This window comes from Carassius auratus, unplaced genomic scaffold, assembly GCF_003368295.1.
Source record: "Carassius auratus strain Wakin unplaced genomic scaffold, ASM336829v1 scaf_tig00008058, whole genome shotgun sequence".
NCBI lineage: Eukaryota > Metazoa > Chordata > Actinopteri > Cypriniformes > Cyprinidae > Carassius > Carassius auratus.
Window position 1 is genome coordinate 162,459 of NW_020523902.1, and position 13,999 is coordinate 176,457.

Sequence of the window (13,999 nt, forward strand, 5' to 3'; positions counted from 1 at the left end):
GGACTTTGGATAGACTGTTGTTGACATAGGCCAAAAACAGCAGGCACATTTATAATGGTACTTAGTTTAGTTTTGGAAATACTATTTGTTTTCTGTTCATTTATATATATATATATATATATATATATATATATATATATATATATATATATATAGTCCATAAAAGTCCATAAAAAGATGTATAAAGCCTACTTCTAATAGCTGACTGAGCATGTTTCAACAACAGTGTCATGGGTTTAATTCTACTGACAAAATGTATGTTCACTACTATGTCTACACTTCTTACAAGACTTCTTAAATATTAACAGTAAATATAGCTAGCAATGGAAAGTTGATTTTATTTATAATCTTTCAAGGAAAAAAAAAAAATTCCAATATCTGAATTATACACACACACACTTATCATTAAACTTTTTCTGTAATAAACCATGTTTATGTTAAATATAACATACTTTCTTGTTGTATTAACACCGATAAAAGCTTCCCTTTAGAGATATCAGAAGTTGTTCGCTACACTTGACATTAAACACTGTGTTAGTGTGTTATCATGCAACTCTGTCAGGGAACAGTCAGCTGGGCGCAACCATTCGATGAGCGGGGGAGGATTATTAATTAAGAAACGCGTACATTAAAGATCATTTGAAGTTAACAGACTAAACTGAATTATTATTATTATTAAATTGTAAACGTGTTGATAATATTATATACATTTTCTTTAATTACAAAGCGGGGTTTATATATAAGATAGGTGAGAGCACATGACATCCCTTTCCCAGAATTGGTACAATCGTGAAGTAGGTTGGATTGGGTTGAAAATGTTTCCCAGGCTCTGCCTTCGCGTACTCAGACGCTGATCACTCCACCAGGAAAGATTTCGCAAGGATCTTTTACTCAAAGCCATGCGGAATCCAAGAGACTGACGACAACAACAGATCCGAAATATTGCCATTATTCCAGTTCTGACGTAGTTTTTTTTAAACAAAGAAATCAGGATGCCCGTGAGAGGTGGAGGAAGAGTTGCTTATCCGAGTAAAAGCGACAATGTTGTAAGTATCGCTGCCTTGAGGAATGTCATGTAACGTTATAATTTTTCCGAAACAGTTTTTTTTATTTCTTTGTGGAATAAAACTTAAGCGTTAGAATATGAAAATGTTTTAACACACATAGTGTATATTCATTTTGTCTGTGATAATAAGGTTTATTCACGGATACTGGGTGGAATGCTTCGCTGTGAGCTTCACCTGTTGAGTTTCCCTCAGGGCAGCACTCTCCTGTCAACTTTATTCCAAATAATTTACTTTTTGAACCGTTTCTAATAAACTTTAGCTGTGTTTCCTAGTCATTAAGAGACGCCCACGTCTAAATACAATTTCATAGAAACAAAACTGGTATTGTTGTACATTTGTTGTGCTTTCGCTTTGCGAGTTGCTGACATGTTTGACCGGAAAGTCAGGATTTAACTTTACTTTGACGCTTTGTCGTTTGGTCTCTTGTGTTCCTGTGAGGAATTGAGAGAGATTGTTGTTATATGTCAAAAAACAATACAGGCACAGGTGTTGTGTTAACGTTCTTTTCCTAATTACAGGTTTAGCTCATTTTTATTCCGTTTCAAACAGTTTGGTATTGAGCATTTTATACCTCTAAACTATATTATTAAGCAAGTTGTAAAGCACTAGTATATGCATTTTTAGTATTTGGTTTTGGAAAACATGAGTCAAAAGTTTGGACACACCTACAGTTTTTTGTATTATTATCCACATTTTGTATAACCATAAAGTTAAAGTAATGAAATAACACAAAACAAAGTAAAGGAAGTAGCCTATATACCGTCTACAAAATGATAAACAAATGGAAATGATCTTACAAGTAATTTCTTTAGGATGCTTTTTAAACCATATTAGAGTTTGAAAGTATGCCTGACACTTGTTGATTGCTTTTCCTTCACTTTCTCCAATATTCAGTATATATTTAAATATTTATTTGCATTTTTCACCACGAAAAAGGCATGATCTGGGTAAAAAAAGCTGTTGTTACTGAGCACATAAAAGTCTACAGCAAAATCAATATGGTTATAAAAAATAATTATCTATAGATACAGTGATCACTTATTGCTTTAAATGAAATTAACACAAAAAGGTACAATAAAATCCTGTTTTATATCGGCAGCAAAATTATCACAAGCGTATTATGGCCTCTTCTCTCTAGCCAAAAAAACACAAGATTTATATTTGCCTATAAAACTAGTTCCTTCAAGCATTTACATTAAGTAAAATTTCTTAAATTTTTTTAAAATATAAGGATAAAGATGAAATCATTCAGTCAAGTCTGTCCAAACTTCTGACTGTGAACTTTCCAATAACTCAAGTCTTTGCATCAGCTCTAGTATATATGATTTCATATCAGCTCAACGACTATTGCATCAGAAAATAATCTTTAAACTGTTAGTGATGCAGAAACTATTCCTGGAGCTCTCTGTGAGTGTGTGCTGGGAGTGGGACCAGGTCACCTTGACTCACTTTGAGTAAAAATGGCTGTGTCTCATTACCTGTGTGCTGCCTACATAGAATGCATTTTGGAGCAAAAATGCAGTCTCTTTAGGCAGCGCACTACATTTTACAACTCAAACTTGCTTCTTATTGCTTGCTTCATCCACATGGGTCGGCTGATGTTGTCGCTTCAGTGTGGAGGTGTTGCATTCGCCCCAGTGGCCCCCTCATTTGGCTTGGTATTTTCTGTCTGGTTTGGCCCAGCGGGAGAGCAGCTTGGGCTGCAGATTATCAGATCTCATTATTCAGGAGTGAAGAGGCCCGATTCTGATGTTAGGATGAGAAGAGTTGTTATAATCACACCCAGACTTATAGCTTCTCAAGAGCCAATCTTCTTATACTCACTCTCACAAACCTGATTTAAAGTCTTACTGTTTCTGTGAGCAATATTCAAGTTCATGTAATGAAAGTTTTAGGCCTCGTTTGTCTGTAGAATGTGCACAAAAGCAATTATCCATAACATTTAGATGCATTCAGATGCAATATTAATGTTCTTATGCATGCAAGTTTTTCTAAAAACGAAATTTCTATTATTTACTTACCCTTATGTTATTCCCAAATGTGTATGCTGTAATTTTTTTTCACTGTAATACAAAAGGTCAATTTTTAATCAGTCTTCACAGAGCTTCATTTATAATGACCTTTCAAGCTCCAAAAGGACAAACAAAGTAGTGAGACTTGTATACTAAATTTCAAATCTTGTAAATTAGTTTGATAGCTTTGTATGAGGAACACCAGACCATTCTCTGGAAATCTTTGATCATTCTGCACATTTGAACTGAGGTGAATCATTCAGTGACAAACACATCTACCTGATTTGCATCCATCTTCAGATTAAAAATAGACATGGTAATGTAATATTGTATCATCACTGATTATTTCATTTGCTGTAGCAGAACATGGCTTGTCAAATGAGATTTGAGAGATGCTGTGTAGGGAAATCATTTCTGCATGTTTGTCAAATTACTTCTAAATCTGAATATAGTGCAATATAGACTTATACAAACTACTTACAATTTTTTATTACAGATTTTTTTTTTTTTTTTAACTAAATAGCTATTGGTCACCATGAACACTGTCATTCCTGACCAAGCTCATTCGTGGGAAAGCTTCTGTCTCTCTCAACTGAAAATACAGTTACAACCTGAATAAATGCTCCCTCTAGCAGCTTATTTAGATTTGCCATACTCGTTTGGTAAAATGCATTTGCTAGCTAGAAAACTGTAGGCTGTAGTAACTAACGGTAATGACAGTAACTCGTAATTGAGTGTGTGAAACGTTGATGCTTATGTCCTCTAGTTATTTATTGAGTTCAACTTCAGTGTACGACATCAAAGTACCACGAGAGCTATAAGGGAGCAGACAGTAGTACTTTTGACATCCCACAGTACTGATGTCATACACTGATCGATCTGCACAGTGCTGCTTCAAGTTGAAAACACCATGTTAGGGGAGATAGTTTATCTGCCAGATAGTTTACTGATGCTAGATAGAGTTTATTGTGTAACCAAAATTCCAATTATAATAAAAAAACTTCATGCATACTGAAGGTGTTTATACTATAAACAGCCCTGAAATATACCAAGACTCTTATTTTAAAATGTCTATGCTTTACTATTGCTGGCAGCTCATTCAAGAAGATAAAATATGCTCTCTTAAAACCATCTACAACATACTGTAGTACAATATAAACACTAAACGCTGTCATAGTTTATCTTTATTCACTGACTGATTGCCATGCTGTTAACTTAAAACATGCAACGCTCATATTTATTTGATTAAATAGTAATTTTAAAGTTTAACAATCACATTGTTCAATTTATTTTATTTTTATAGCGCTTTTTATGATAAAAATCATTTCAAAGCAACTTTACAGAAAAATAATGCTTATAATATTTTGTAGTAGCTTATCAGTGGTGACTAAGTTTATGTACATATGGCAGAAATGTACCGAAAAATCAATTAAAGACGTAATCAAACAGACAACGGACACTATTAACAGCAAATATTATGATGCAATCAAACTTCTACCAAATTTTGCTATAAGTTAGGCTGTGTTGACCTTTTTTCACACCCATGTTCCTAAATAGATGAAATACGTGAAAAGCTCATGCTATCGAGTCCTGATTACTGTTGAAATTCTTTTGTATTGTTTAGCATTTTACTGTAGTTTCTAATCGGACACGTCTGGGGCAGCTTGCTCCCCCTGACCAAACATGTGGAGCAACATACTTGAATCTGGCTTAATCCACTAGAAGGCTTTTAATTCTGGCTAGTTGCCTCTAATCTCCCACGAGGCCGCTTGGCTTTGGTTTTTCTGCTTCAATCATACCTTTTAATTAGGATTCTCTGTTTGCAGATATTCATATTCAGACATAATTTCCTCTGATAATAGACAAGCACGTCCTGAACGAGGACAAAAACAACACACAAAGTACTGTAGTCTTGTTGTGTTTGTGCATTATTTTGAAAGACATCCTGATGTTGTTTACGTCTGCACATACACCAGTGCATGTCATATCACAGCTGGTTTATTGTGAACGCTTCGTGCCAGGCACAAGGGCATTCGGCACGTCCTCCTGCACAGTCTGCACCGTCGTAGTGGTTCAGACTCAATAATGGTTCCACCTGTCTCTCACATTCACTTCAAAGGATTAAATTAGTTAAATATGTGTTAATAATCAGTTTTGATGCCAAAACTGCCGTCTCACTATAAATCTAAATGGGCTGTGTGGCAAACAGTGATTGTGTCAAATGTTTCTTGGAGGGGAAGAGCTGTAATTTGCTTCTGCTTGAAGATAAACTATAACTCTGTAATAAAAGATCTTTTGTTTGGCGTATCTGGCTCACTAAGAGTCAAGGCTGTAACCAAGTCTTGAACATTGAGGGTAGGGTGATGTAATTATCTTTTTTTTATGGACTTAAAAGTTGTGAATTTGAACTATTTGCAAATAATATTTGTATTTTAAAATATGGAAACACAAAATGGCTAAATATTTCTTGTCTCATCAAATTTATTTATGAATTACGCAAATGATTCATCCTGTATTTTCAATTTTAGGAAGTATTTAAATAAGTTAAAGTAGTTTGTCACTGAATATTACTGTTGGTTGTTTAACATTTTCTAAAACAGTAAACAAATATTAAATGTTTAGCTACTTGAATATTAAATATATAATATCTCACACTGAATAAAAAAGAAAAAAAACTGAAGCATCTTGCTAGGATTTGGGTTTGGTAACAGTAAAACCTTCCTTCTGTGATTTGATTGGCCATCTCAAAGATTTTGACATTGACGATCGCTGTTAGACCAATGGCCAGCCTTAAAGTGTAACTCTAAAACTTTTTCATCCTGCTAACAAACAGAACCACATCAAAAATATCAAATATTGAGGTAGACAATCTGGCCTTTTTTGATTATTGGGGATGATTTGTCCCCCTCAATGTTTATGGTGGTTATGACCTTTTAAAGGCTTGTTCACACCAGTCATTCTAAATATAAAAGAATTGCAAGAAGAGTTCACACCAGAACCAATCATAGAGTAATGCTATTGTTGGAACCACTTTAAAATGATCTTTTTATTAGCCAGCTGATGAATGATCAAAACATTGAAAAAAAAGAAGAAGCATTTTAATCCATCCTGAACGATGGCAAAACTGCAGCGCACGTTTATAATAAACAGAACGTGATTGTGCATCAGTGTGGATGCTAATGTAGTCATAGATCTCGTTCTTGTTTTGAACGGATCTTAAGAGCTGCTATAGGAACCTAGCTGAGGCGCTTTTTGAACATTTTAGCCTGAAATAGTAATGTTTTTCTTTGATTTTGTGGCAGGAAATGCTTCTAACTGACATGGAACAGTTTGAGCCTCTGTGTTGAATATTTTAGGCCGTTTGCCCTTCTCTCTCAGGGTGTACATCCTGTATACATACACATTTATCAGTAGTTCAGTACATGCAAGCTGTGTGATTGTTTGATCTCAGTAGGACACACAGAGTAATGTCAAGATCAGTTCTCTTGTACTGTTGCTTCCTGTCTTCTCATCAAAATTTAGTTTAAAAGAAAAAGGTCCACTTGTTTTCTTTCAGATTGACTTGTAAGACATAGTCTTATTACTTTCCAGAAGTTGTTATTTCCTCCCTGGCCGCAAGGAATAAGATTGGGCTTATCTAGGAACGTACAGGATGAGGACAGTTTACAGTTTGCTTCCTCTGGTGCATTGCTTGAACTGTACCACACCCTAAAGATTGCTGACCCTGTGCACAGAGAAAACTCATTACATCCCTACGGCTCTCCAGACGTTGGGCTAATCACTACACTGATGACAGAGATTTCTGGGAAGTGCATCTCTGTCCTCCTCTATCAAATTTGACATGAGTCATGTGTTGTGGATGCAATAACTGTTTTGTAATCCCAGGTCATGCTTATTTTAATTTAAGTTTCATAACCTTGTGATGGAAAGTTTTCCCTCCCATTAAGGGTTTCATCGGTTTGGGGTGTTACTTTAATTTATGGTTTAATTGAATGTACCTCAGTGTAAATTTGAAGCAGATATTATTGCAATTACTTAGTCATAAAATTATGCCTTTTTTTAGCTGGAGGGCAAATGTGTTGTCTAGAAGGCCTATTTTGATTTCCCCTGAGAATATGATTCATTAGCGATTGCTTGGTGAGATTACTTAACAGGGCCGCCAGCATGTAATTGTTTTTGAAAAAACAATGATAGAGGACAAAAATGTATATAGGCTATTCTTTTTAGTCTTTCAGTTGCATCTTATGATAATTTATTATTTTCATTCGTTAGTAAAGTACTAGTGCTATTCAGAAGTTCAAGTTCTGAATGCATGTATATAGATGTTATTGTGAATGATTCATCCATTTATGTTTTTTGTTTCATGAAAATTTTTTTTTATAAAAATTGACCACGGAACGTCTGCTGGTGAACAGTATAAATAATATAAATAATAATAATATAAACATAAATAATGTAAAGATAATTGTATAGTTTTTAAAAATGCTTAATACATTTTTATTTGTACATTTTCAATTTTTCATTTTAATTTTAGTTAGTTTTAGTAGTAGTTTTTTTTTCAGTGTCTGTATAGTTTTAATTAATCTTATTTATTTTTCTTTATTATTATTTTAGTTAACGTTAAAACAAAAGTGTTTTTTAATTGGTATTTTATTGTTTTGTTTTGGTTATAAATGTTTATATATAGTATAGTTAACTACTGTAAAATAACCTTGATGGCAAAAATGACAAACGTCTCTCCTTTGATCTATGCCAGACATCTCCAGTTATTCAGTCTGTTTCATTGTGAATTAAAATATAATTACTAAAACTGAAATGTATATTATATCTAAATATTTACATTTATTCAGCAAAAACAATTAAATATTAAATCTGAACTTATTACATTAATGTATTTTGATCCTCAATTAACCCAGTTAGATCTTTTGCATTTATCTATGGAAAAAAAAAACACTAATGCTTTGGGGATTACAAATATTTGCACAAATCCATTTATAGAGCAATTATAGTGTGTGTCAGAGTTGTGACCTGAGACAGACAGCAAAAGAACGTGGGATGGTGGATGAATAAAGAGTTTTTTTTACAATAGTGCACCGAGACACAGGCAGTGAAAGTGGAGCATTGTTCCTCCATAAATGCTCTCCGAAACAATGAAGCTCTCATGCTGGAGAGACCCTCAGAGGAAGAGGGGGAGATTGAGGACGGGAAAACTGTTAAGCCTGCTTACTGTATGTGACATAAAGGTGATCCAATATCTAAATGTCCACTTGTGGGAAGAAAACTAGTCTTCCTGGTACCCTTATACTATGTGTGTATATGGTGTTATTTTAAACATTGAGTGTATTTTGTCAAGTAATGCCTCAAACCAAGAGTGCTACATTATTTTCATGGATTTAAAGCAGAGAGCTTGAGAGACATGTTTCCTCCGTGCTTAAACTGCATTTTACAGTGATATCCTTCTGTAAATGTTAGGGATTCACGTGAATGTTTCTATTTTGCATGAAGGCTTGTCCTGACAGTCTGCATTAAACTTCAGACTTCACTGAATGAGTGACGGTGCATCCTTGTGCATCAAACAGACAGAACTCAGCAAAGAGGGAGAAAATGTATATTCTGCACTGGTATTAATTTAGCTGATATATGTTATTAGACGTTAAATTTAAGTTTAAAAGTCAACATGCAATTCAAGTATTTTATGATGGTAAGTAACTGTAAAGGGATAACCGAGTGTGATTTGAATATAATTGTAAGACATTTTTTTACATTTACAGAATAAAGAAATGACTGTAAGTGATAATGTGTTCAGAGTGAATGTGAGCTCCTCTATATCTGAAAATACTGAGTTTGTGTTTTTACATTTTTAATATTGGGAATTAAACTGGCCTTTCTCCATTAGTCTGTTTAAACTGTGCTTTATTACTTTTTTACACATAATTTATAGCATAGAGATATATTCAACATACGGTATGTTTTCATAGCATTCAGGTGGCACGTTTGTTTGAAGGACAGCATTGGGCTGGATGTGGAAGTTTTTTTTTTTGTCAATTAAAAAAAAGAGGCTTTTTTTCTGATTAATCAAAAAATAATAATCATCCAACTTTTTCATTATCAAAATAATTAGTTGCAGTTGCAAATAGTATTTTTTCTTTTTAAATAATATTGTTTTAAAGTTTCTACAGAATTGAAATGAATCAGGCCCACAGGCTTTTTTATTTTTTATTCTTTTGACATTATTGCACCTTGGACATATTTATCATGATCTCTTATTTCAGATACCGTTTATTTTATTTTACTTTTTATTATTTTAATTTTTGTATTTTAATTTATTAATATTTAATGTATTACTAATATATATATATATATATTTAAATTTTATTTTAGTTGATTTTAAATTGATTATTATTTTCTTGAATTAATTTGAAACTGTGTAAATACATATTTTAATTGTTGTGTTGAAGTGCTGGTTCTATGTTATCCCTGTTGTCCCTAAACTCACATTATCTGGAACATGAAATGGCTTTGGTGCTCATATATTCCTACACCATAAGCTCAAATACCTCCCTTTCTCAGAAAGCGTTGTGATCCGTCAGCACGTTAGCTGAGAGAAAAAAAGAATAAGACCACAAGGTTTGAAATGTCAATAAGAATCCACCGTCCTTAAAAAGACACAAATGTTCCCTTCCCCACCCTCCCCCCGCTGGCCTGCAGCCTGTTGGCATTCGACATGCTTTGGTTTTGAGGTTTCTTTTATTTAGTGACCGCTCTCGAATTCCCAGTGGAGCTCTAGTCAGTCATTCGGAAACGTCTTGGTATCCCTCATGGAAAACAAAGAGAGGGAGTGTTGGTTTCTTGAGCGGCAGATTTGTGTCATCTGCTGTGAGTAAGAGACTCTCCTGTGTTCATCATATTACCTTTCAGCTCATCATCAGAAACCCTCAACCTCATTGGCTGAAACCTGCAGTGTGGGCAGAGCCAAGTGCCCTTATATGTCCCTGTGGGCAGATCCATTTTTTCCCCCTATGCAAAGCATTATGGGAAGTATACAGGTGTAATCTGCTACCTTCTTATCTTTCCTCATTTGTTTGTTTTATTTGAATGCGTTTACTCGGCAAAGCAAAGCAATGTGGATAGCTGAGGATCTCGGATGCACTTGAGAATTACTGCGCAGGATGGCTGTTAGGTTTCTGCGTCAGGTAACCTCTGCAGGGCTGTAGGTGTGCACCTGACACCTAAAGGAAAAGTGTTCTGTGCTGTTTGAACGCTGTTGTGTAATGGTGCTTTTTCATAGCTGGACATTTGACCTGTTGTAAAGCTCGACCTGAGCTGTGTAAGATGCAGGCATTCATAGCTGATGCTGGTGTGTGACTTTAATTACTGAATCAAGTGAAGCAAAATTCACTTTTGAAAATAAGCTAAAACCTGAATCTACTAGATGACGGCATCTGCTAAAGCTTACCATTCTTTTATTATGAATGAATTTTTAAAGGTTTTACATTAGATAGATAGGACTATGTATCTATCCATCTGTCTATCTATTGTTCAATTGTTTTATTTCATTCTGTCATTCTTTTGATCTATCTATAATTATGTAATTTATACAACTATGGTGTTGTTCTATAGTTCTGTCGCTCTGTGTATCGTTCTAACATTCTGTCTTTCTGTCTGTCTGTCGTACTCTCATTCTATCTGTCTGTTCTATTCTTTAGGGAAAAGTTGTATATTTTGTTCTTTTCTGCTTTAACAATTATATTAAATATATAAAAAATAAAGTTTTAATTATTGGTAATTAATAACAAATACAGTTTTCTTTGATAACGCATTGATGTTTGGGCTTATTATATGTTGTTTGATGGCTTGTTTGGGGTTTCTTTGCTTGCTTTTACCTTCCGCTGATTAAATAACCAGATTGCACGTATCAGTTTACCAAACACAGAGGACCATAAACAACAAATGTTTTGGCAAACAAATTATCTTTCTCAGCACAGCCTTGTTTTTGTTTGTATTTTTTTATTTATTTTTTTTTTGTGTCATTTTGAACTAGAGCTTTTCTTAGAGCTGGCATTAGCAAACGTGTTGGCACGTTGGAATGTACGGAAACCTCTGGAAATCCTGGAAGAATGTTTCAGTAACACATTGCCATTAAAAACAAGTGAGTGTCACATGGTATCCTGAGTGACTCACTTATACACACTTATAACTGCCCACACAGAATAAACAATGTACGTCATGATTCTTCATTGCGGTTGCTTTTAAAACACAAATACAAAAAAAAATGCAGTAAAACTTAAATTCCATTATATGTTATTATAAGATAAGCATTGCTCGTTAAAAATAATTTTAATTCAGTACATTAATCAATATGCTGACAAAGTCATTCGAAAGGACAACGCAGATTAACTTGGTAAAGTTAACTCAATGTTAACTGGTAATTTGTTTGTTAGCTGTTTTTGTTTGTCAGAAATTTGCCAAAACGCACACACAGAGACATACATACATATATTTTTACCTTGCATGCTGGTTTTATTCTCTCGTAACGTGCATCGATACACAGCACATATGTTCTCCGGAACTCTTCCACTCCTGAGGGTTCATCAGACAATTACAGAAATGTCTCACAGTGAAGGGTCAGGTCAGATGAGAAGTGGGTAAAATTAGTCTGTGCTCTAAACATGCCTGGGAGTTTGTCACTTAGAATAGATGTTTGGGTGTGCGTCAAGCGTGGCTTCCTAATGACCTCTGTTTTCGTGATGAGCAGGCTTTGCACATCATCTCCTAACTAAGAGTTAGACAACTATTGTTTTGCTCTCATTGTGTACATTAAAGCGTGACCTCTTTCTCAGTGCTGCGAGTTATTTTAGAAAAGGCTCTACAGATTATGCATCAGTGTAAAACTCATTATAATAAGATTATGTGAGCACTGGTTTACATGAACCCTGCAATCCCACGCCGAGATCATGGGAAACATGCCGCTGTTCTGGATTAGATGCCTCCTTGTACCAGGGATGTAAAATCACTGTGGCAGAATAACTGGCGCCGCGCTTCGCCCATTTTCTTTTGAAAATTTTAGTGAGTGGCATCAGATTGCACAGCAGCAATGGTCTATATAAGGTGGTTAGGCTGGAAACCCTCACAGAGGATGACACTGCCTCCTGTCCATCTCTGTTTCTTTGAAACTCATCACTTGCATGATGATGCCTCTTGTTTAAGAATGCTTGTGTATATACTTGAGCACTAGAGGTCAAAGCAACCCTCTACATTGCAAGTAAATCACTCGCATCTGCGACTAAATCTTTACCTAGGCTACTAAATGATGTCTAATATTAGCCAATGACTAATAAATTCTCCGATTTTATGTGGGATTTGGAGGATAAGTGAAAGTTTAGCACAGACATATTTTCAGTCTCCACACACTCTCTGACTAGTGTAAACGTAGCCTTAGGGTTGTATTCAAAGGGTCTAATTCTTGTGAACTGAACAACTAAAAGCTTAAATGAGCCCAATTTTCTTAATGCTAATTTTAAATACAGAGGTCTTTAAGTCCGCCCTCTTTAAAAGTACCAGTAGTGCTAAGTCGATTTTATTTATTAAGTAATACTTTCATTGTGTTTTATTAGTGTTATTTCAGTAATAATAAATACAGAAATACAGAAAGCACACTTTAATCTTTTAAATTTCTCTTTTGGTCCTTCACATTCATACCAGCACCCTGCAGGACCCAGCATGAGGATAGTAAGCACAGATAACAAACACTCGCGATAGGCGTTCGGCCCAGTTTCCACTTCTGCTTCGAGGCTTTAGCCTGGACTCAGATGAGCTTCGACTGATGAGGACATGACTGATAAACGTCCAGGAGAAGCTTCCCCTGCATGGGCTGATTTAAATTTTACCCACTTTACATGCTCTTTATTTTTATTTTTATTTTTTTCAGTGTCCACCATTTAACATGCCTCCAGCTGCATAGGAGGCAATTACCGAGTGTTGTGGAGTTGCTATTCTGAGATGCTAAGTCTCTCTCTTTATGTGTGTGTGTATAATGTTTCAACATCCAATGCCAGAAAGCAGTTCATGGTATCGTTTACATCACATAGCAGGAGGGTAGATGGCTAAGTGAGGTGTCATCCCTGGGAACATGGAGGAAACGCTAGCTGTTTTAATATTAGCAGAAGGAGTGGCGCTAGAAGAATTCGCCTCATCTCTTGTAGCCTTTTGGACGTGTTTTTATGTCCGACAGCCCTCAACCAGCCACTTGAAGAAATTCAATGTGATATACTGATAAGCCTGGGCCATCCACACATTTATCTCACACCATGCATTTAAATGTGCCAGGCGTCTCCTGCCCTACTACAGAATGCATGACCCCTATCTAAAATGCACGCTGACCCTCTTTATAAACACCAATTCGATGTAGACAACACTGTTAAAGCCTCATAAAAGGAAGGGAAATAATTGGGCATCGGTTAGTTTTGTACTCTAGGTTGGCGGTGTTGGAAAATCTGGCAGTTGCTTGGTGAAATGGCACATTTTGTTTCTCTTTGAAGATTAAACGGCGCTTCAAATGAGTTGGAATAGAACAGAGTCACCTGGTTTAGGATGCTGGAAAAGGATGTGGATGCACTTGTGTTTCTGAACTTTCATTTTGATTTATTGTCTAAAAGAAGTGTCACTAGTAATATGGACTTTCTGAAGTGTCTCTTAAGAACATGCCCAAGTATTCAGACAGTTTTTCTATCAATTTTTGAATGCTTAACTTTGATGACGTTGATGTAAAAGTGCTGATACTTTTACATAATTTCTAATGGCATGATTTTTTTATTTGTGGGAACAGAACTGTTTAATATTTTAGAGTGGTTAGAGACAACGTTTAATAAGACATGAACATGGCGTTGGTTTAATGCGTTAGTTTCTCAGATCAGGACTGAT

The 13,999-nt window shown here is 35.1% G+C and overlaps 1 protein-coding gene and 1 long non-coding RNA gene across 3 annotated transcripts in view; one reads left to right on the forward strand and one right to left on the reverse strand.

Moving 5' to 3' along the window:
• The first annotated feature begins 792 nt into the window (after positions 1 to 792).
• LOC113071759 (tight junction protein ZO-2-like) overlaps positions 793 to 13,999 on the forward strand; it is a 58,688-nt gene continuing 45,481 nt past the window's right edge. Inside the window, exon 1 of one of the 2 annotated variants that reach the window (XM_026245049.1) lies at positions 793 to 1,046. In XM_026245049.1, coding sequence (XP_026100834.1) covers positions 993 to 1,046 — 54 coding nt within the window. In that variant the 5' untranslated portion in view covers positions 793 to 992. Of the gene's footprint in view, positions 1,047 to 10,124; positions 10,273 to 13,999 lie in introns of those variants that run through there. The other variant, XM_026245051.1, reaches the window with a different exon arrangement.
• Positions 1,053 to 13,532, reverse strand: LOC113071761 (uncharacterized). The gene is made up of 3 exons (XR_003280235.1): positions 11,586 to 13,532; positions 3,089 to 3,130; positions 1,053 to 2,973 (listed from the first exon to the last, which is right to left on the reverse strand). It is a non-coding gene; the product is annotated as an uncharacterized LOC113071761 (long non-coding RNA).